This window comes from Sitophilus oryzae, unplaced genomic scaffold, assembly GCF_002938485.1.
Source record: "Sitophilus oryzae breed Bouriz unplaced genomic scaffold, Soryzae_2.0 scaffold_1000_pilon_pilon, whole genome shotgun sequence".
Taxonomy (NCBI): domain Eukaryota; kingdom Metazoa; phylum Arthropoda; class Insecta; order Coleoptera; family Curculionidae; genus Sitophilus; species Sitophilus oryzae.
Genome location: NW_022145617.1, coordinates 1239520 through 1258685, shown reverse-complemented (window position 1 = coordinate 1258685; position 19166 = coordinate 1239520). Strand labels below are relative to the sequence as shown.

The window sequence follows — 19166 nt, the reverse complement described above, 5'->3', positions numbered from 1 at the left end:
TGGAAAACAGATTGACTTTAGGGTGTAGAGGTTCGATAAGAAGGAATTTTTCGAAACTCGAATTCTAAGGGGGTGAAACTATCCCTCAAATATTAAAATATTTTTTATTTAAAAACCGGTGAGTTTTTCGGAAAAACTCTTAAACACGTATATTTTATTTTGTTTTTTTACATATTTTAAGATTTTTTATAAATTTATACCGGGTGTTTCATAAAATATGACCATTGAGTAATCACGATTCTGCTTAAGCTGCTTGACGTTTAAAGCTGATTTTTGGTAAACGGATTGACTGTGGGGTGTAGAGGTTCGATAAGGAGGGGTTTCTCGAACCTCAAATTCCAAGAGGGTGAAAACGCCCCTCAAATATTACAATATTTGTTATTTAAAAAACGGTTAGTCTTTCGGGAAAATGCTTGAACCAGCATAATTTATTTGGTTTTTTTACATATTTTGAAATTTTTTAAAAAATCATACAGGGTGTTCCAAAAAGTTGGGAAATTTCTTAACCATGATTCTGCTTAAACTGCTTGACGTAAAAAGCTTATTTTTGGCAAACGGATTTTTAGAAACTCAAATATTACCAAGTTATATAATAATATCGCCATATTGTTTTTTCTCATGCTGACATAAATGTGAGAAAATTTTATCCAGTTTGTATGTTAATGGAAAGTCTTGCTTTGCTTTATCATCATCATTACAAATGATTAATTCGACGCGAACGAAGTCGCTGGTACACGCTAGTTTGCATATAAAATGACAGCGATCTCCATTTCATAGCCATCGAAAAGTAGAGTAACAAAATACCGAGGGTGCCATGTAAAAATCAAAAGTTGTAGTCATTCCCGGTGAAACAGGAAGTGGCCGAAAAGAATTGAATACGTCAATTTATGTCATATACTAACATACCAAATCTCGTTTTTTTTATCTGGAAAAATAAAAAAGTTATAAAGGTGAGCCACTTTCGAGACGCACCCGGTATACAGTACGGAATATTTATGTATTTATAATGAAATAAAAAAAACCCATATACCTAATTAGTGACAAAGTAATTAACAATATTTTATAAACATTTCTAAGAGTAATTTCAACAAGTAAAAATATTTAAGTAAAGTATTTAACATCCCAATTAGCTTTTGACTATTTTTCATCATATTACCATAAAACAGAAGCAATTACAAATAAAAGAAATCATGTAAGAATATTTATTCTCTCTAGATCATATATTTATTTTTATAGCGTTACATTAATATGGTCGAAGTTAAATATTTCTCTAAAAGCATAGATACATCTGGAGATTCCCCATACTAACCTACATACAAAATAGTTAATAACAAAATTAAGAATAAAACCATTCAGTAACAGGCCAGTAAGCGAGGGTTTTAGGGTCCGAATTCTGAACATCTTCACCGATTGACGTGAAATTTTAACAGTGAATAGAGATATATGTAAGAAACAAAAGTTATACAGGGTGTCCCAGAAATGAGTGCAGATATTTTAAGGGGTGGTAGATCTGGTCAAAATAAACGTATTTTCTCTTTACCATTTTTAAAATAAATTGAAAATAACCGAGTTATTTAACTTTGAAAATTTAAAAAAATAATCGCAACATTTTGAGAACCGCCGGCAGATATCGCCAACTACATCCAATTACCCGGATCAAGCCCGGATTTCAGTTAATTCAACGCACTGTGTTGCCATAGGGACAAGAAAGTATATGTTAAAAGTAAGTCATAAAATCACAACACCTGAGGAGTTTGCAGAGATGTTTTACATTTTTAAGATTGTGATATTATTACATAAAATAAATTAAAAGTTAAATGTTTAATAATGTGTTAAAGAAGTTAAATTAAAAAACTTACCCAACATTAAAAAAGATACTTATGACAGATCGATGTAACTGTGACAGTTCCCTTTTTCGATATACACTTAACTAAAATACACTTACTAAAATAACAGTCCCCATTTTTAACAAATTATTTTCATATAGGCCTCATCACAATTTGAACCACTGATTTACAAAACACCTTGAAAAGCACACATTACTTTGAATACCTTTCCGAATGAATAAATGTTGAGAATTATTGTCTCTTACTGCCACTTTCTGAACTACTTTCAATATAAGAAAATACATGTTTCACTCAACAATTTTAAATACGTATTTTGTTTTTTCGCACAATTTTCTATGTATTTCAACAATTCCATCGACAGCCCAAACGTCGCGTCGGCCAAGAGAGCTGCGCATCACTGGTAACTGCTCCTTTGTCGCGCCGCCGTGTCGAGCTTGCGTCATGCGAGGTTGCCGTAGTTTCAACAATTTCAAATTCAAGACACTCGAAGCAATCAAATTCTTATTAAATTTTAAAAATAAAACAGAAAAACATGAAAGGAAACAAACAAAACACAAATGAATTGGTTATTGATAAAGTCACAAAAAAGAAATTTCTAAAATGTTTATCGTAATTCAGAATTCAATACATCGAAAACAGCCCGACGAATAATCAATTCATTTTTGTTTTGTTTATTTCCTTTCCTGTTTCTCTGTTTTATTTTTAAAATTTAATACGAATTTGATTGCTTCGAATGTCTTGAATTTGAAATTGTTGTAACTACGGCAACGTTGCTTAACATCGTCGTCCGACGCAAGCCCACCACGACGGCGCGGCAACTGGCGACTCAAAGGACCAGTTCACACGCGGCAATTCTTGGCTGACGGTAAGGCTGTCGATGGAATTGTCGAAATACATCGAAAAAATAGCGAAAAAACAAAATACGTTGTCAATAATTGTCGAGTGAAACATGTATTTTCTTAGATTGAAAATAGTTGGTAAAGTGGCGATAAGAGACAATAATTCTCAACATTTATTCATTCAGTAAGGTATTCAAAGTAATGTGCGCTTTTCAAGGTGTTTTATAAAACAGTGGTTCAAATAAAACAGAGAAACATGAAAGAAAACAAACAAAACAAAAATGAATCGATTATTCGTTGGGCTGTTTTCTAAATTTCTTGAATTGAATTCTAAATTACGATAAACATTTTAGGAATTTCTTTTTGTGACCGGATTGTGAATAATATGAATCACTTTATTAAATTTATTCCAAAATAAAGTTATTTTGCAGCATAACAAAGATTTTCGTAAATGTCATAAACGTAATGTTTTAGTTAATTTTCAATGGTTTTTGGTAAGTTTTCATTGAAAGGGTAAGTACTAAAAATAATTAATGTGTTTTTTTTCTATAATTATTAACAATGAGCACTGATAAAAGATTAAATATAACATTCCTAATTTTTTGAGTAGAAATTTGTCTATGAATTTATAAATGTAGAACTATGTTCCGCCGAACTATGTAGAATGTAGATAACTAATGTAGAGGTTGCAACACTGCAAGGTTTAGATACACCGTAGGGAAATCTTAGGTGAATAAACAAGTGGCACTAAAAAGTTTTTTCAAATTTCCCGGAAAATGTCAAGAAATATTTTAAATTTTCAACATTTTTTTTCGCAAAAAAAACCTCATAGGCGTGTTTCTGGGGTTGAACTATACTACCAGTTAAAATATTTGCGCTTATTTCTGGGACACCCTGTATAGTAGCGATGTGTGCTACTATATAACTTGTACTACCCCCAGGGTGAACCCTAGGGGTAGTGCAAAAATAAATCACCCATTTTAATTGCAAACATCAATAAAGGGATGAATTCTAAGCAAAAAATGTTCTATAATATTTTTTCAGAAAATTAATATTTTCCTAGTTATTTAGGATTGAAAATGTTGATTTTTCGTCTAAAAACTGTATATTTTTCTGCCATTTTTTATGAATAACTCGAAAACCTTGCGTTTTATCGCTAAACTCATATAAACATGAACCAAATGAACCTTTTCGAATAACTAAACGATTCATTGTTGATTGCCGTAGGTGTAATAATAGCCGAGTTATCACTCTGTAAAGGTGATTTTTTATTTTTCGAAAACTAAATTGCAACTTTATACCAAAAATAATGGCGACAGAACACTTCTTTTGAAGAAAATGCTTACTTGAAGAGACCTTTTAAATGCTTTTTTAAAAAAATTCATAGCTCAAAGACTCGCGAAGTTATGTTAAAAATAAAATGGTCACCTCATTTTTTCGGGAAAAAATTAACAACGAAATCTACGACTAAAATCATAAGAACAAAAACCTAAGGACTAAGCGTAATACATGTACAGGGTGGGTCAAATTCGATGCTTTTAAATGGAAACACCCTTTTCTATAGGAGATAGACGAAAACTAATATCGATGTCTGGAGCTCAATTTTCATCAAAAACATGATGGTGAAAACCGCACATCAATATCTGTTACCATTTCGGAGTTACGGGGTGTTTTTTAAAAATATGCATTTTTAACAAATCGCTGTAACTTTTTTGCTATGGAAAATTTTGTATTTCTATAAAAACATTTCCAAAGCACCTTTTTACGTAGAATTGAATGGTTTAAGTATATTTTTTTTAAATTTATAATTTAAGAGTTATCAACAGAAAAATTAATTTTTTATTTGGGACACCCTCTATATTATTTATTAACTGAAAAGAATTTAGAATTACCTTTCCAAAAATATAGCACACTTGATATTTTGTTATAATCCCCTTCGAAATACAGAATTTTTAAAAGTTCGCCACTTTTAACTAGTGGGCTTTGGACCTCTTATTGATGATATGCCCTTAATGAAACTCGAAAACATATTTTCCAGCAAGACGACGCGACGCACCGCCTCAGAATGCTGAAGTTATCAGCAAATTTTTTCAGCCAATTTCAAGAATAATTGAATAGCTAACCAAGATCACAGCCGTTGGCCGTCGAGGCCGCCTGACTTAGTGCCCATGGATCTAATCCTATGGATATATTTGCGGAAGAATAAAGGTTCCTTATTCTTCCGTTTAATGTAGACAAGAATAATTAGAAATACTTAGCAGTTATGAGAGGGTATCTTTCACCCCCACTGAGTTAATGAAGTCCGCGAGAAATGTTCAAAAACTGCCCCGTCTGTCCATAACAGAAGACGGTCGATATGTCGAACACCTATTGTAGCAAAATCTCATGTCTTGGTTCGCTATTTATTTTTATTGTTATTGGATATAGTTTAAATGTGTTGATGTTGGTTAAATATATTTTAAATTGTCATAAAATTCTGCATCTCTCATAGCAAATATTATTTTCGTTTTAATTGATACTCACAGCTAGAATTTTTTTGCATTACAGCCGGTGACGTTCAAAGCCTACTTATTTAAAGCGGGCGAATTTTTATATACTCTATATCTCGAAGAGGAATCGAGGAAAATATCAAGTGTGTTATATTTTTGGAAAGGTAATTTTAAATTTTTTTCAATAAATTAAAAATATATAGCGTGTCCCAAATAAAAAATCAAATTTTCTGTTGATAATTCTTAAATTATTAATTTAAACAAAAGTATACTTAAACCATTAAATTCTACGTAAAAAGGTGCGTTGGAAACGTTTTCATAAAAATACAAAATTTTCCATTTTTCCAAAAGTTACGGCGATTTGTTAAAAATGCACATTTTTAAAAAACACCCCGTAACTCCGAAACGGTAACAGATATTGATATGCGGTTTTCAGCATCATGTTTTTGATAAAAATTGAGCTCCAGACACCGATATTAGTTTTTGTCTATCTCCTATAGAAAAGGGTGTTTCCATTTAAAAGCGTCGAATTTGACCCACCCTGTACAGTAGGCTATATTTAGGTACTATAGTCTATAAAATGAATAACTTTGAATTTTGACCGTTATTTTTTACCAACATGGCAAATATAAAATCCCTCTGTCAAAAAAGTTACTGATATTCTTTAAATTGAATGCCTAAACAAATCAGATAGGTAACTCTTTTTACTTTCGTGAAATAGAAAAGGAAAATAATAAAACAAGTGACAGTCAAGTTTTCTTCTTGAAAAAATCAACACGAAATGTCATAATTGACAAAAGTAAAATGTCATCAGCTTTTGACATTTCTAAATATTAGACCAATGCCGTCTCTAATAGAACAGCCACGGAGCAATATACAAATAATGAATAGGTGGTACATAAGATAATGGGTAAAATGTAAAATATATTTTAAAATTTGGGGTTTGAAAATCGATCTAATTTAACAAAAAACATTCAATATCTACTAATAGTGATGTATTATTATTTGCATTAACAAAATTTATTTATATATTATAATGTTTACTGCAATTAATAAACTAATATAAACTTGTTAAAAGATGACCAAATATTTTTTTAAATTATTATTCTTAACACAAAAACTATCTACATTGACTATGGAGTACGATTTCAGCCATATTGTAAAACATTTGCTGCATTTATATGGTTCATAGTTTATCTGCCAAAGTATTTATTACTATAAATAGGTATATATGTATATATTGTATTTATTAACTGTATATTATGTATATTTCATGTAAACTATATCATTTTTAAAATACAAACCAAAAACACGAGGAATAATTATGTTTTCCATGTATTCTACAACATATTTATTAATCCGTAGTATCTAACTAGCGTGACATCATAAATCTCGCTCCGAGGCTGTTCTATTAGAGACGGCATTGCGTCAGCAGGCCCGCAAGTAACTTAATAAAATGATATATATACAAATCAGTTTATAACGTTCTTCGACGTCTTCTGATTTCCAGTCTCCATTGGTCTCTGTCTGTCCAGAGGTTTTCGTCTATTCCTCTTGTTCTGATGTCCCCGTCTATTCCTTCTCTCCAACTCCGTCTAGGTCTCCTCTCTTGCGTTTGCCTTGTGGTGTCCAATTGAGTATTTTTTCGGGATTCTGTTCTCTTCCATTCTTTGTACGTGCCCGTACCACCTGAGTTGGTTAATTTTGATGTCTTCTGATATTCGGTGTTTAACGCCCATGATGTTCTGAATTCTTTCATTTCTAACTCTATCCAGTTTCGATTTTCCGGCCGCGCGCCTCCAAAAGTCCATTTCTGTAGCTTCGAGTAACTTAAGGTTTCTTTTTTTCAAAGGCCATACTTCACTACCATAACTAATGATACTTTTAACTATGCTGTTATAAATTTTGTGTTTGTTTTCTTTTGATACGGCCTTATCCCATAAAATACTGTTGAGTTGTCTAATTGCTTGTCTTCCATGGTTGTTTCTGCACTTAATTTCTTCATCAAGGCTACCAAGGGTGGTAATGTGCATGCCAAGGTATTTATATTTTTGGCAGTGTTTTATTTCTTGCTGTTGCTGTTCTAGGATTATGTTCTGTTGTTCGCCGCCGATACACATATATTCCGTCTTCTTAAGGTTTACCTCCAGCCCCCACTTGTTATACTTTTCAATTAGTTTGCGGGTCATATATTCCAGATCCTCGTAGTCTTGAGCTAGTATTATTTGATCATCAGCGAAACAAAGAGTGTAAAGTATCGAGTCGTTTAATAGTATCCCCATCTGTTCACACTTCCTTTTCCACGTTTTCAGAGCTTGTTCCAAATAGATTTTAAACAGTGTGGGCGATAGACAGCAGCCCTGTTTAAGACCTTTGTTTATGCTGAATCCCTTTGATATTGTTTTTCCTTTCTTTACTTGGCTAATGTTGTTCTTATAAAGTTCTTGGACAGCCTTAATTAATGTTATGCTGATATTCGTTTTCTCGAGGGCTTCCCGCAATTTAGACTGGGGTACACATCATATGCTTTCTTGAGGTCTATGTAGAGGAGATGTATTTCTTGATTTCTTGCCATCTTTTTCTCAATTATCTGTGTTAGTGTAAATAAATGGTCGACCGTGGATCTACCAGCTCTAAATCCCGCTTGTTCTTCAGCCTCCATATCCCGGTATTCTTCCTCAATTCTCTTTTTGACCAATTTCCCATAGACCCTTGAAACAGAGCTCAGCACGGAGATTCCTCGATAGTTATCGCAATCGTCTTTACTTCCTTTCTTGTGTATTGTTGTTATATATGATGTCTTCCATTCTTTCGGTATATTTTCACCATTAAGGCACTTTTGGAAAAGACTAGCGAGCTGCTTATATAATTTAAATTAAATTAGTTTAATAATTTTAATATAAAAATTAATTTCTTAAAAAAAAATTATACTTAATAAAATTAACACTAGAAAAGCCCGCGGAAACTGTCAAATTCAAAGTTATTCGTTTTTCAGACTATAATAATGGGCTATGCAAGTTCGAGAGGTTTAGAATGCCCAAATTTGGAAAAAAGTTGAAAATAATGAAAAAAAAATATTTTTTTTGTCATATCTCAAAAACTAAGCGAGATACGTAAGAAATGTTTTGTTCTCTTTCAATTTTTTGTCGATCTCTTTATTTCGTATATATTACTTTTTTTAGTTTGACTGGCTTGTAAGGACCACCTTCTTTGAGCCCTTAAAACACCAAAATCTCGTAAAATGAAGAGTTCAAGACTGTTTAACTTATAGAGGTTAATTTGTAGCTCCTGTAATTTCCTACAAATTGATAGTTTTATTTTTATGATTTTAGTCATAGATCTTGTTAATTTTTTTCCGAAAATATGAGATGACCATTTTATTTTTATCATAACTAGTAGTGGGAACTATCGAATGAATACTATCGAAACATTCGATAGTTGCAATTCATTCGAATAATTCGATAGCTAGTAAAAAAACATTCGTCGAAAACTATTCGAATAAAAATTATCGAATAGATGCGTCATTTGCCTTGAAATATTGTATACTAGTAATTCGGCAGCAAAAACCTTTCATATATAAAATTCATTCATTTATCAAATTCATTTATTCGTCAGGATCGATTTTAATGAAATATAAACTGGATTTTAGTTGTCGTCCGGCGACGTAGGTTTCTTTCCTAGAAAATGCTATGAAAGAAGCCGGCATCTTTGATTTTTTGCGGAGTCAAATATAAATAAGGACACATTATTTTTTTTATTGAGGTGCTAGTATTTACACAGAAAATACATTATGAAGGGCGCTGTTGCCATATATTCGTATTAGTTGGTATAAGCAAAGAATATTATTCTTTAGCATTAGTTAGTTAGGGATAGTACGTCTAAAATATAAACAACAAATAGAAGTCAAAAGTATTTATATTATATCCTATTTAAAAATAATATAGTCTCTAAATGGCAACGTTGGTTTATTAAATAATAATAATTACAGAACTAATTTGTTATATTAACAACAAATTTTAAAGTCATGAAATATAAACATTTATTAATTTTCTAAGCATGCAGTGTAATGGAAGGAAAATATAAATAAAAAATTAGAAATCAAAATTATTTATATTACTTTTTATTACTTTATATTACTATTTAAAAATAATATTTACTTTTACTGGCATTTATTTTAAAAAATAAATGAAATATTTCTTCGCAAAAAACTACATGTAAGAGAATTAGCATAAACAAAATACAAACATTGTTAACTTTTTTTAAATTGGCACGTGTAAAACTTTCAATTTAATTTTTTCAATTTTTTTTTCGAAAATTTTTTCCAAAATTTGAGTTCGATAACCACATTTACGTAACCACATTACTTAAATATGATTATTAAGTTCAAAATTCATAGTATTAAAACATCTAAAATACAAATATGTATTTTTAAAATTAATTGTAAGTTGATCTCATCTCTCTTAAAAATTGCTACTTCTCAAAATTTCCCATTAAAAAATGCAATCTAACCTAACCATAATATACCATATAAAATTAAATAATTGAAAGATCGGGCTATGGAAAATCACACAAATTTTCGGCAAAAATTTTGACCAATTCGCACACAATCGTCAATTAAAAAAACTACTATTTTAGTATTTTAAATATTTTAATAAACGCAAAAATAGCATAGTATTTACAAGGCGAAGTTATAAAAATTTGGAAGAACTAATAATGCACTGACGCACACAAAAATCAAACGAATACTAAATTTCATTTATCAAAAGCATTCGATAGTCGTGGCTCGTGGCGCAACGATAACCATTTAGTCGCACGGCGAGGTTGTCACATATGCTTTAGTATACAATGAATGAATGATTTTATTCGAATAAAACCATTCGATAGTTGAAATATTTTCTTCATAGATCTTGTTAATTTTTTTCCGAAAATATGAGATGACCATTTTATTTTTATCATAACTCCGCGAGTTTTTGAGCTACGAACTTGAAATGAACTTTTAAAAAAGCATTTAAAAGGTCTTTTCGAGCACTTTAAAAACGGCCATATTTATTTTCTTAATCTTCATTTTCTTCTCCTCTCCAAAATCTTCATTTTTGAGATAAAACCCAAGGTTTTCGAGTTATTTATAAAAAATGGCAGTAAAATATGCAGTTTTTAGATGAAAAATCAACATTTTCAATCATAAATAACTCGGAAAATATTAATTTTCTGAAAAAATGTTATAGAACATTTTTTGCTTAGAATGCATCCCTTTATTGATGATTTCAATTAAAATGAGTGATTTATTTTTCACCCCGAGAAGGGGTGGCAGTCACCCCCAGGGTAAAAGCACATATCGCTACTATGTAACTTTTGTTTCTTACATATAGGTATATCTATTCTCTGTTAAAATTTCACGTCAATCGGTGCGGGTGTCAACAATTCGGAGGTAATACCCTATTTTTATCCTCGCTTACTGGCCTATAAGTACATTGATACAATTTAACAAAGATGTATATTGTTTATAAAAATAAATAAATTTGAACCACATATGCGTTATTAAAATAAAACTAATCATGATAAATCGTAATTTATTCTTGCTTATTTTATATGGATTTTTTTTAATTTTTAAACGTTTGTTTACATCTGATGTCAATACTAAATATATCAATTAACTTCAGAATCCTGCAGTGATTCCCCTAAATGCATATGTTATTTTTTATGTATTTGTTTAGGTCATTCTCTCAGAAGTGGTTATAAATTACAAGGATACATTTAAATAAACTCATACAAAGTTAGAAAAGTTCATTTTAAAACAACAGATGTGTATTTATAGAATGTACACATTTGAAATATGTTAATGGGGCCAACTAGTATCAAGATGAAACAGATACTTTTTAGTTAATATATTATTTTTTTAGTTAAAACTGATACATCTAAATATTTTTAAATTTATACAGGGTTGTTCACCACATACGACACGGAGTATTGTAGCTAAACCATTAGATTTTTACAAATTGTAAGTGTTGGGTTCGTTGAAGGACTATTACAGCTACAATTTAAAAATATTTTTACAAGATACAGAGTGTCCCAAATAAGTAAAAAATATTATAGTTGTGTTTTTTTAAATGGAACACCCTGTATATTATTATATTTTTGGATTCTACGATTGAAATAAAAGTAAATTTGATTAAGGTTTATCACACTTAAATCTTACCGTTTTTGAAATATTTTCAATTTTATGAAATTGCAGTAAAAATTTTAAGGCTTCATTTCTCCAAGGGTATAAAAGTTTTTAATACTAAATATTTACTGAAGATTATTTATTGATCAGATATTGTGTTGCAATAATAGAAATTTTACTACCTTATACAGAGTGTCCAAAATTTTGTATTAAATAATTACTAACTTTAAACAGCAATAACTTGTTTAATTTAAACGGAACACCTTGTATATTTTACGTGAATCATATGCACAATTTAATTGTCTATCAAATTTTATTATACCATTTTTTATCTATCTCTTTAAGTTTTCGTTGAAAATGCATTTTCTTATAATTTAGACCTCATTTATCACTATACCTATGGAATATTGACATTTCAGATTTTTTTAAAGCAACAAATATGTACAAAATGTACAGGTGGTAAATATTGCAAGCCCATTGGTATACAAAAAAACTATTTAAATCTTTGTAAAAAAATATACCAATTAAATATACCACCATTATGTCCGACCAAAAATTAGTTAATTACATACTTTTAAATTGTTTTAATTAATAAAATATTCTAAATAAATATGGACTTGGCTCAGAAATTAATATAATAATAAGTTATTTAAATGAACGTCTCTGTTTTTATAAATAAGCATTCGTCAAAAAATGAAATAACATTTATAAGATGTTTCTTTTTAACACACTGTCTAATACACACCCAAAATTTAGTTTTTTAGTATTTGGAGCAATTATTATTAATCAACGTAAACAGTCAATTAATGTAGTTTGAATACTGGGGTCATATTAACTGGTCCTCTTTAACAAAAGATATTTTTTTTATTTTTTAATGAAATAAGCGAACTATATCGACAATATTAGTATCTGTACTTTTTGAAAATTTGTTACATCTTTAAAAATAATCTAAAATATCAATATTCCATGGGTATATTGATAAATGAGGTCTAAATTATAAGAAAATGCATTTTCAACGAAAACTTGAAGACATGGGTAAAAAATGGTATAATACAATTTGATAGACAATTACATTGTGCATCTGATTCACTTAAAATATATAGGGTGTTCCATTTAAATTAAACAACTTATTGTCGGTTAAAGCTAGTAATTGTTTAATGTAAATTTTTGGACACTCTGTATAAGATAGAAAATTTTTTATTATTGCAACACAATATCTGATCAATAAATAATGTGCAGTAAATATTTAGTATTAAAAACTCTGATACCCTTGGAGAAATGAAGCCTTGAAATTTTTTCTGCAATTTCATAAAATTGAAAATATTTCAACAACGGTAAGATTTAAGTGTGATAAACCTTAATCAAATTTACCTTTATTTCAATCGTAGAATCCAAAAATAGAATACTATACAGAGTGTTCCGTTTAAAAAAATACAACTATAATATTTTTTACTTATTTGGGACACTCTGTATCTTGTAAAAATATTTTTAAATTGTAGCTCCAATAGTCCTTCAACGAACCCAAAACTTACAATTTGTAAAATCTAATCGTTTAGCTACAATACTCCGTGTCGTATGTGGTGAACAACCCTGTATAAAACAGTAGGTTTAGTCGTGTCTGACTAAGTTAAGAAAAAACTACTAAATTTAGTGAGGATGCTGTCAATAATCGCAATACGGGCCAATAAAACTACTTTTCAATTTTTCAAGCTTACAAGAAATGGATTCCTATAACAAAACTACATCCTTTGCAATACAATATTTTTTAACAAAAGAGAACATTAGATGTTTCACCAATATAAAATGTATCACCTTTACATGATATTTTCTATATTACATTTTTTTTGTTTGTTGTTCAGTGTTCAATGGTTTAGTGTAAGTTAAAATGGTTCTAGTGAATCTTCTAGAGACCAAAAACCCAGAAGTCTTTTAAAGAAATAAAGACGCCACAAGGATATAGATATTATACAGGGCGTTTCAAAAAATATGTGTCATTTCTCGTGTGGAAATTGGAAATTCCTCATAGGTCCGATTCTGCTTTATTTTCTTAGCTACAGGGGATTAAAATTTTAATTTTTTTAGCTTTATTATAATTTTCGTCCAAGTGCTTCTTCCTCTAGCTTCGAAACAATTCATAATCGGACCCTATGTGGGTATGAAAAATAAATCTTATTTCTACAAGAGGAAAGCCCATGTTTTTTTAAACACCTTGTACATAGGAATTAATAGATCCACCAATATAAATGTCATAAGAATATTAATTTTGAATTAACGAATGATTAAAGAAGATTATTTTATATTAACTTCATGATTAATTGAAATACACTCACTAGCACGAAAAACAGGCACCTTAAAATTTTGATATTTTAAAGTTTAATATATTTTGTTCTAGTGGGTCGATTTTGATGATTTTTTAAGCAAAATGTAGCTAAATTATTTGACTTTTTAGTATATCTTTCTAAATTGAAAATTAGTTTCGATTTTTTTTTAATTAATTTCGATTACTGGACGTCTAGCATATGAACTTGTCTTGAGAAACCGACTGTACTATACTTCGTGAACACATAAATATATTAGCGACATAATTTTGATCTCTATCATCTTCAATTAAAGCAACTATAGCGGAAACAACTTCTGGACTTAAACCCATCTCTGCGAAAGTAACTGCCCAACAGCCAACAAGCAATAATACTATGATTTTTCAATAGAAGTAACATTACATAAATCATAAACACTGTTATAACTTGCCTTAGGTCATGGTTTTAATATAAAAATACGAAAAAATGTTAGTGTCTTCTTCAAAAGCGAAAATCTCCAAAGAAAAATAAAGCTATTGAGATTAACCAAAATATAAACAATCGAGAAAAGATGCACTTATAGATAATAAAATGATTTTCAAATTCCTTGATTTTTTAACATATTCCACAGGGTGTTCCAAACTTCCCCCAAAATAACAACATGGTGTGTTCCCTTGTATAATTGACAGATGGTAACTTTCATTCTTAATTTAGAAAGAGATACTAAAAAGTCAAATAATTCAGCTTCAAATTGCTTAAAAGATCCTGAAAATCGGTCAACTAGAACACAATATACAGTACAGGGTCCGGCAATAGTGCGTCGGGCATATGTAGCTCCTAGAATAAAAAATTTGGGAATTTTGTTTAAGTGTAAACCTAAAGTATGTACAAGGATGTATTTCAGGAAAATATTTTAACTTCTATAGGGTGGCTCAAAAAAGTGTGAGTGGATCAGGATGTTCATCTCTTAATTCTCCATCTATTGAAAAGATAATATACAGGGTGTTTCGATTAAAAAAAAACGAAGAAAAATTATTTTATATTTTAGAAAGTTTGGCGTAAAATTTTGAACATCCTGTATAATATACGATTACCATATTTATAGCAAAGTAAGTACAGACCATCTAAAGTAAATATCTCATATAGTTTTGATTTCAGGACAGTTTTTGTATCTTTAATAATTTTTTTAAGAAAGGCTGAAAAATATATATTTTTTATTTATTTATGAATATCTCTGAAACTATCGAAATATATTTACTCATATTATCTTAGGATTATGTAAAGTAATCTAAAAAGAAGCCAAAAATGCAATAATATACAGGGTGTTCCATTTAAAAAGAATCGTCCCGATCCACTCACACTTTTTTGAGCCACCCTATAGAAGTTAAAATATTTTCCTGGAATACATCCTAGAACATACTTTAGATTTGAACTTAAACAACATTTCTAAGTTTGTTATTCTAGGAGCTACAGATGCCCGACGCACTATTGCCGGTCCCTGTATATAAAACTTTAAAATACATGAAAATTTTAAGGTACCCGTTTTTCGTGCCGGCGAGTGTAGATTATGAATTAAGCACTGCTTTTTTATTTCTTCTGTTTTCAAAGAATTATTACACTTATTTTTCTCAAATTCAAAAATTATTTTAAAATTAAAAATAAAAAATCTGTTATCAAAAAATATTTGCACTATATTTTTCTCTGTATTTAATAATGAATTTAGAATTAAAACTAAAAACTAAAAGATCTACTTACCAGAATAATATAATAGAAAAAATAGAAGCCTTCTCCCGCGGGTTTTTCTCTCTAGTAATTCTCACGCCTTGGTCCATTTTCCGCAACTCGTAGGTCTGTCAAGCGCTGAAACATTTTTCAAACTAACGTTGCGATGTTCGCGGCGGTACCGTCTGAATTTTCCTGCTAGCGAATATGGATGGTTTATCAGGCGCACCGCCAGATTACGATAACGCACACCCACTTCCTTATATTAACGAAAAAAATTGAATTGATATTTTACCTCAGAGTGATTGTAGACGTTAGTGACGTTAGATTGTTCCAGACTGTTTGCAGACGACCAAGTGATTAGTCGCACCAGACGAGGATACCTTACAAAGGCAGGTTCATCTCCTAGACAAGATAATAACAAAATATCATGGAAAAATATCTACCGAAAAAACAAAAGTGATGGCACACTGGGACAAAGACGGAATCCGCACCAAAATAGTTTTAAGAAATAAACCACTACAGCAAATATCGCACTTCAGCTTCTTGGGATGCCACATAACCTATGATAAAGATAATGACTACATGAAAAAAATAAATAAATTCCAGTCAGTGTGGAACTATCGCTAAAACTTTGAAAAACAATGCACGGCTAGAAACGCAAGTGAGACTATATAATAAATTAGCAGTACCGATAGTATTATACGGAAGTGAAGCCTGGACTACCACAAAAGTTAAAAAACAAAGACTCAGAACAACGGAGATGACGTTTTTAAAAATATTTTTTTTTAAAAACGATGACGATTTTTAAAATATTATTCACAAACTAGGGAGAGGGAAATCAGGCGACGAACAGAGGTGATAGTTGTTAGATAATAGCTTCTAGACTACCACTCGAGACGCATTGATTTTATTTTGGTTCTTGAGTTCTGTGACAAAGAATGTTATTAAAGGTAAAGTAAATGTTTTCTCATTATTTAACTAATGTTAACTTAATCATATTATTTTGTTTTCTTGTTGTAATTCTATTCTAAAGCTTTTTCATTATTCATTTGATCTGACAAAGACAATATATAACATGTGTATGCATTTAATGGAATCTATTTATGCTGTAAATAATTTCAGGTTAAAAGTAATCTAAATAAAATCGTTTACTGATCCTTCGTGCCGATGTTTGTGGTTTGTGAGAATAAGAGGCTTGTAGAGTGTACTAACAATTTTCGACCTTGCATGGGCGAATATCTTAGCTCGCAAAAGGGCAAACAAAAACAATAAATACAATAATTCATAGAATAACTTACAATTTATTAAATTATAAGATATTGGCACCAAACCTTCAACTTTAGCGTCGATTCCGCAACAAGGGACTTCGTACCTACGGGTGGGGACCCGTTAAACTAACAAAAACCTCTTCAGTTTTGAAAGATATAAATGTGGCATGTTTTGAATGTATTAAACTACAAACCTAGGTATGAGGACAGTTTCTATATTATTATTTCTCTTTTATTAAAGTTCAGGACAGCATAGTTAGATTCTCTGGAATAATGATCATGGTTTTCTCTGCCGTGCTGTTTTACATGTGAATTCCAGGCAGAGTACGGCATTCCATTCATTTCATTTAATAAAATAAGTAGGGCTATTTACAAATTTAGCGTTTTATTTACATAACCTATTCTCCTCAAATTTCCCAAAATATTGCTTTGTCGAGGCGCATCCGACGTAATCACAATAAAAAAATATTTAACACAACGTAGGTTCCTTTCTTTCATTTAAATTGTTTGTTATACAGTTGGTCAAAATATTACCTCTTCAACTTTGTTGACGAATTTGGGTTGTTACACTACAATAGAGAAGACAGAATAAGAAATGGCACAATAAGAAATGAACTAAAAATACAACCATTAGAAGAAAAAGTAAGAGTATATAAAAACAAATGGAAGGAACATGTAGAAAGAATGCCAGATGATAAAATTGCACAAAAAATGCTACGATATCAACCTCCAGGAAGGAGAAGTATTGGACGACCAATACAGAGATGGTGAAGCGGAACAGGTTTTTAAACCTAAACCGAAAATTATAGAACTACTATGCCCCCTTTCTTCAGTTATAACTCATCATACAGACTCAGAGCTTAGACAAAAACCAGTAACTGAGACGGTTTTACAGAGGTTAGTTCTCTAACTCTGATGGCATCAGTCGTACCGAAATTCATGGCAGGAATGGTTGTCGTCTCGGCGCACTCAGTGATAAAGTGTTCTGGTGTTTCCCCATTTTCCCCACAGAATCCGTTGTTTCTTAGCCTCAATCGAGCGAAGACGCTACTATACAGGATGTTTCAAACAACATGTGCCATCCCCTTGTGGGGAGATTCCTCACCTAAAAAAAATTATTTTTCATATCAACATAGGTCTGATTCTGCTTTGTTACGTAGCTACAGGGTGTTATAGTCTTAATAATCTTTCGATTTATTATAATTTTCTTCCAAGCACTTTTAGTGATTCGAATGAAATTTTGAGTCTAAAAGTTACTATAAGTGCTACCGAGGGGTAAACCGCAGAGGAATTATGGTGTACACTATGAAGGAATTCTACAGGAATTCCAAGGAATTACGAGGAATTCCAAGGAATTCTACAGGAATTCCAAGGAATTACGAGAAATTCCAAGGAATTCCACAGGAATTACTAGGAATTCCAATTATTTCCGTAAGAATTCCAAGGAATTCCTTAGAAATTTAGAGGAATTCCACAGGAATTAAGAGGAATTACAAGCAACTTTATAAAAAATTAACGAACATTAGTAAACCATGAATACTATAATAGGTAGTACTAAATTTAAAGAAAAACGTTTTGCAGGCGATTTTTTACTATCCGTTTTTCGTTTTCGCTTCCAAAATTTCCCAATATCAAATATCTACAGGTTAGATATTCTTTTAATTTAATATTGTACCCTCGATTATATATCTAAAATATTTTCCAATAGTACGGCCGAACCACCCCCGAGAGATCTACTTATAACGTTCCCTGATTTCGCCATTTTAAAGAAACCCTCATAAGATTTTTTTATTCAGTACTCCAGAAAGTGTAAAGTTGATTTTTTCATTTCCTCGGAATAATACCTAGGTATATACTATAGGGAAATTAATACAACTTTAGGTGCACTTCATCAATGATACCATGCGTAATCTTATGGAATTTACTGGTGATCGTATTATGACGCGCAACTGAAGTTTTATTAATTTCCTTTCCTATAGATACGAGTATAACTAGGTACCTATCATTTTCAAAAAATCCCGAGAAAAATTAATTTTAATAAGTAAGTGCCGACATATTTTCAGTATTTTTACCTCATTATCCCCTATTAGTCCTAAAATTTAACTAAAAAAACGTAAATCTCGTAATAGTACTTTTTATTGTTAGATACTTACTTATAGAGACATTAGACATTTATAAAAATCACCAGAAAATTCATAGCGGAACTGCGAAATCGAGGTGGCAACGCTGGTTCAGACTGAAAGAGTTACCGAGTTCGTACCAAGGAATTCCAAGGAAGACCTTGAATGATTGACCTTGACCTTGAAGACCAGGAATTCCAAGGAATTCCGAAGGAATTACGAGGAATTCTGAGGAATTATTTGAGTAAAAGGAATTATGGTGTACACTTTTCCCTCTGCGGTTTAACCCTCGAGTGCTACATATTTTAACGCTAAAAAATTGTCGATAAATTTATCAGAGACGTGCATATGGGTAATGGCTGGAATATTTTTCATAAAAAAAAAACATTGCGCCAATTTTAAGTTATATATTTTAACT

The 19166-nt window shown here is 30.7% G+C and overlaps 1 protein-coding gene across 1 annotated transcript in view; it reads right to left on the bottom strand.

Moving 5' to 3' along the window:
- Nucleotides 1-15559, bottom strand: part of LOC115878393 (multidrug resistance-associated protein 4-like) — a 65661-nt gene extending 50102 nt beyond the window's left edge. The window contains exon 1 of the mRNA XM_030894931.1: nucleotides 15391-15559. Coding sequence (XP_030750791.1) covers nucleotides 15391-15467 — 77 coding nt within the window. The 5' untranslated portion in view covers nucleotides 15468-15559. The remainder of the gene's footprint in view (nucleotides 1-15390) is intronic.
- Nucleotides 15560-19166: the final 3607 nt, after the last annotated feature.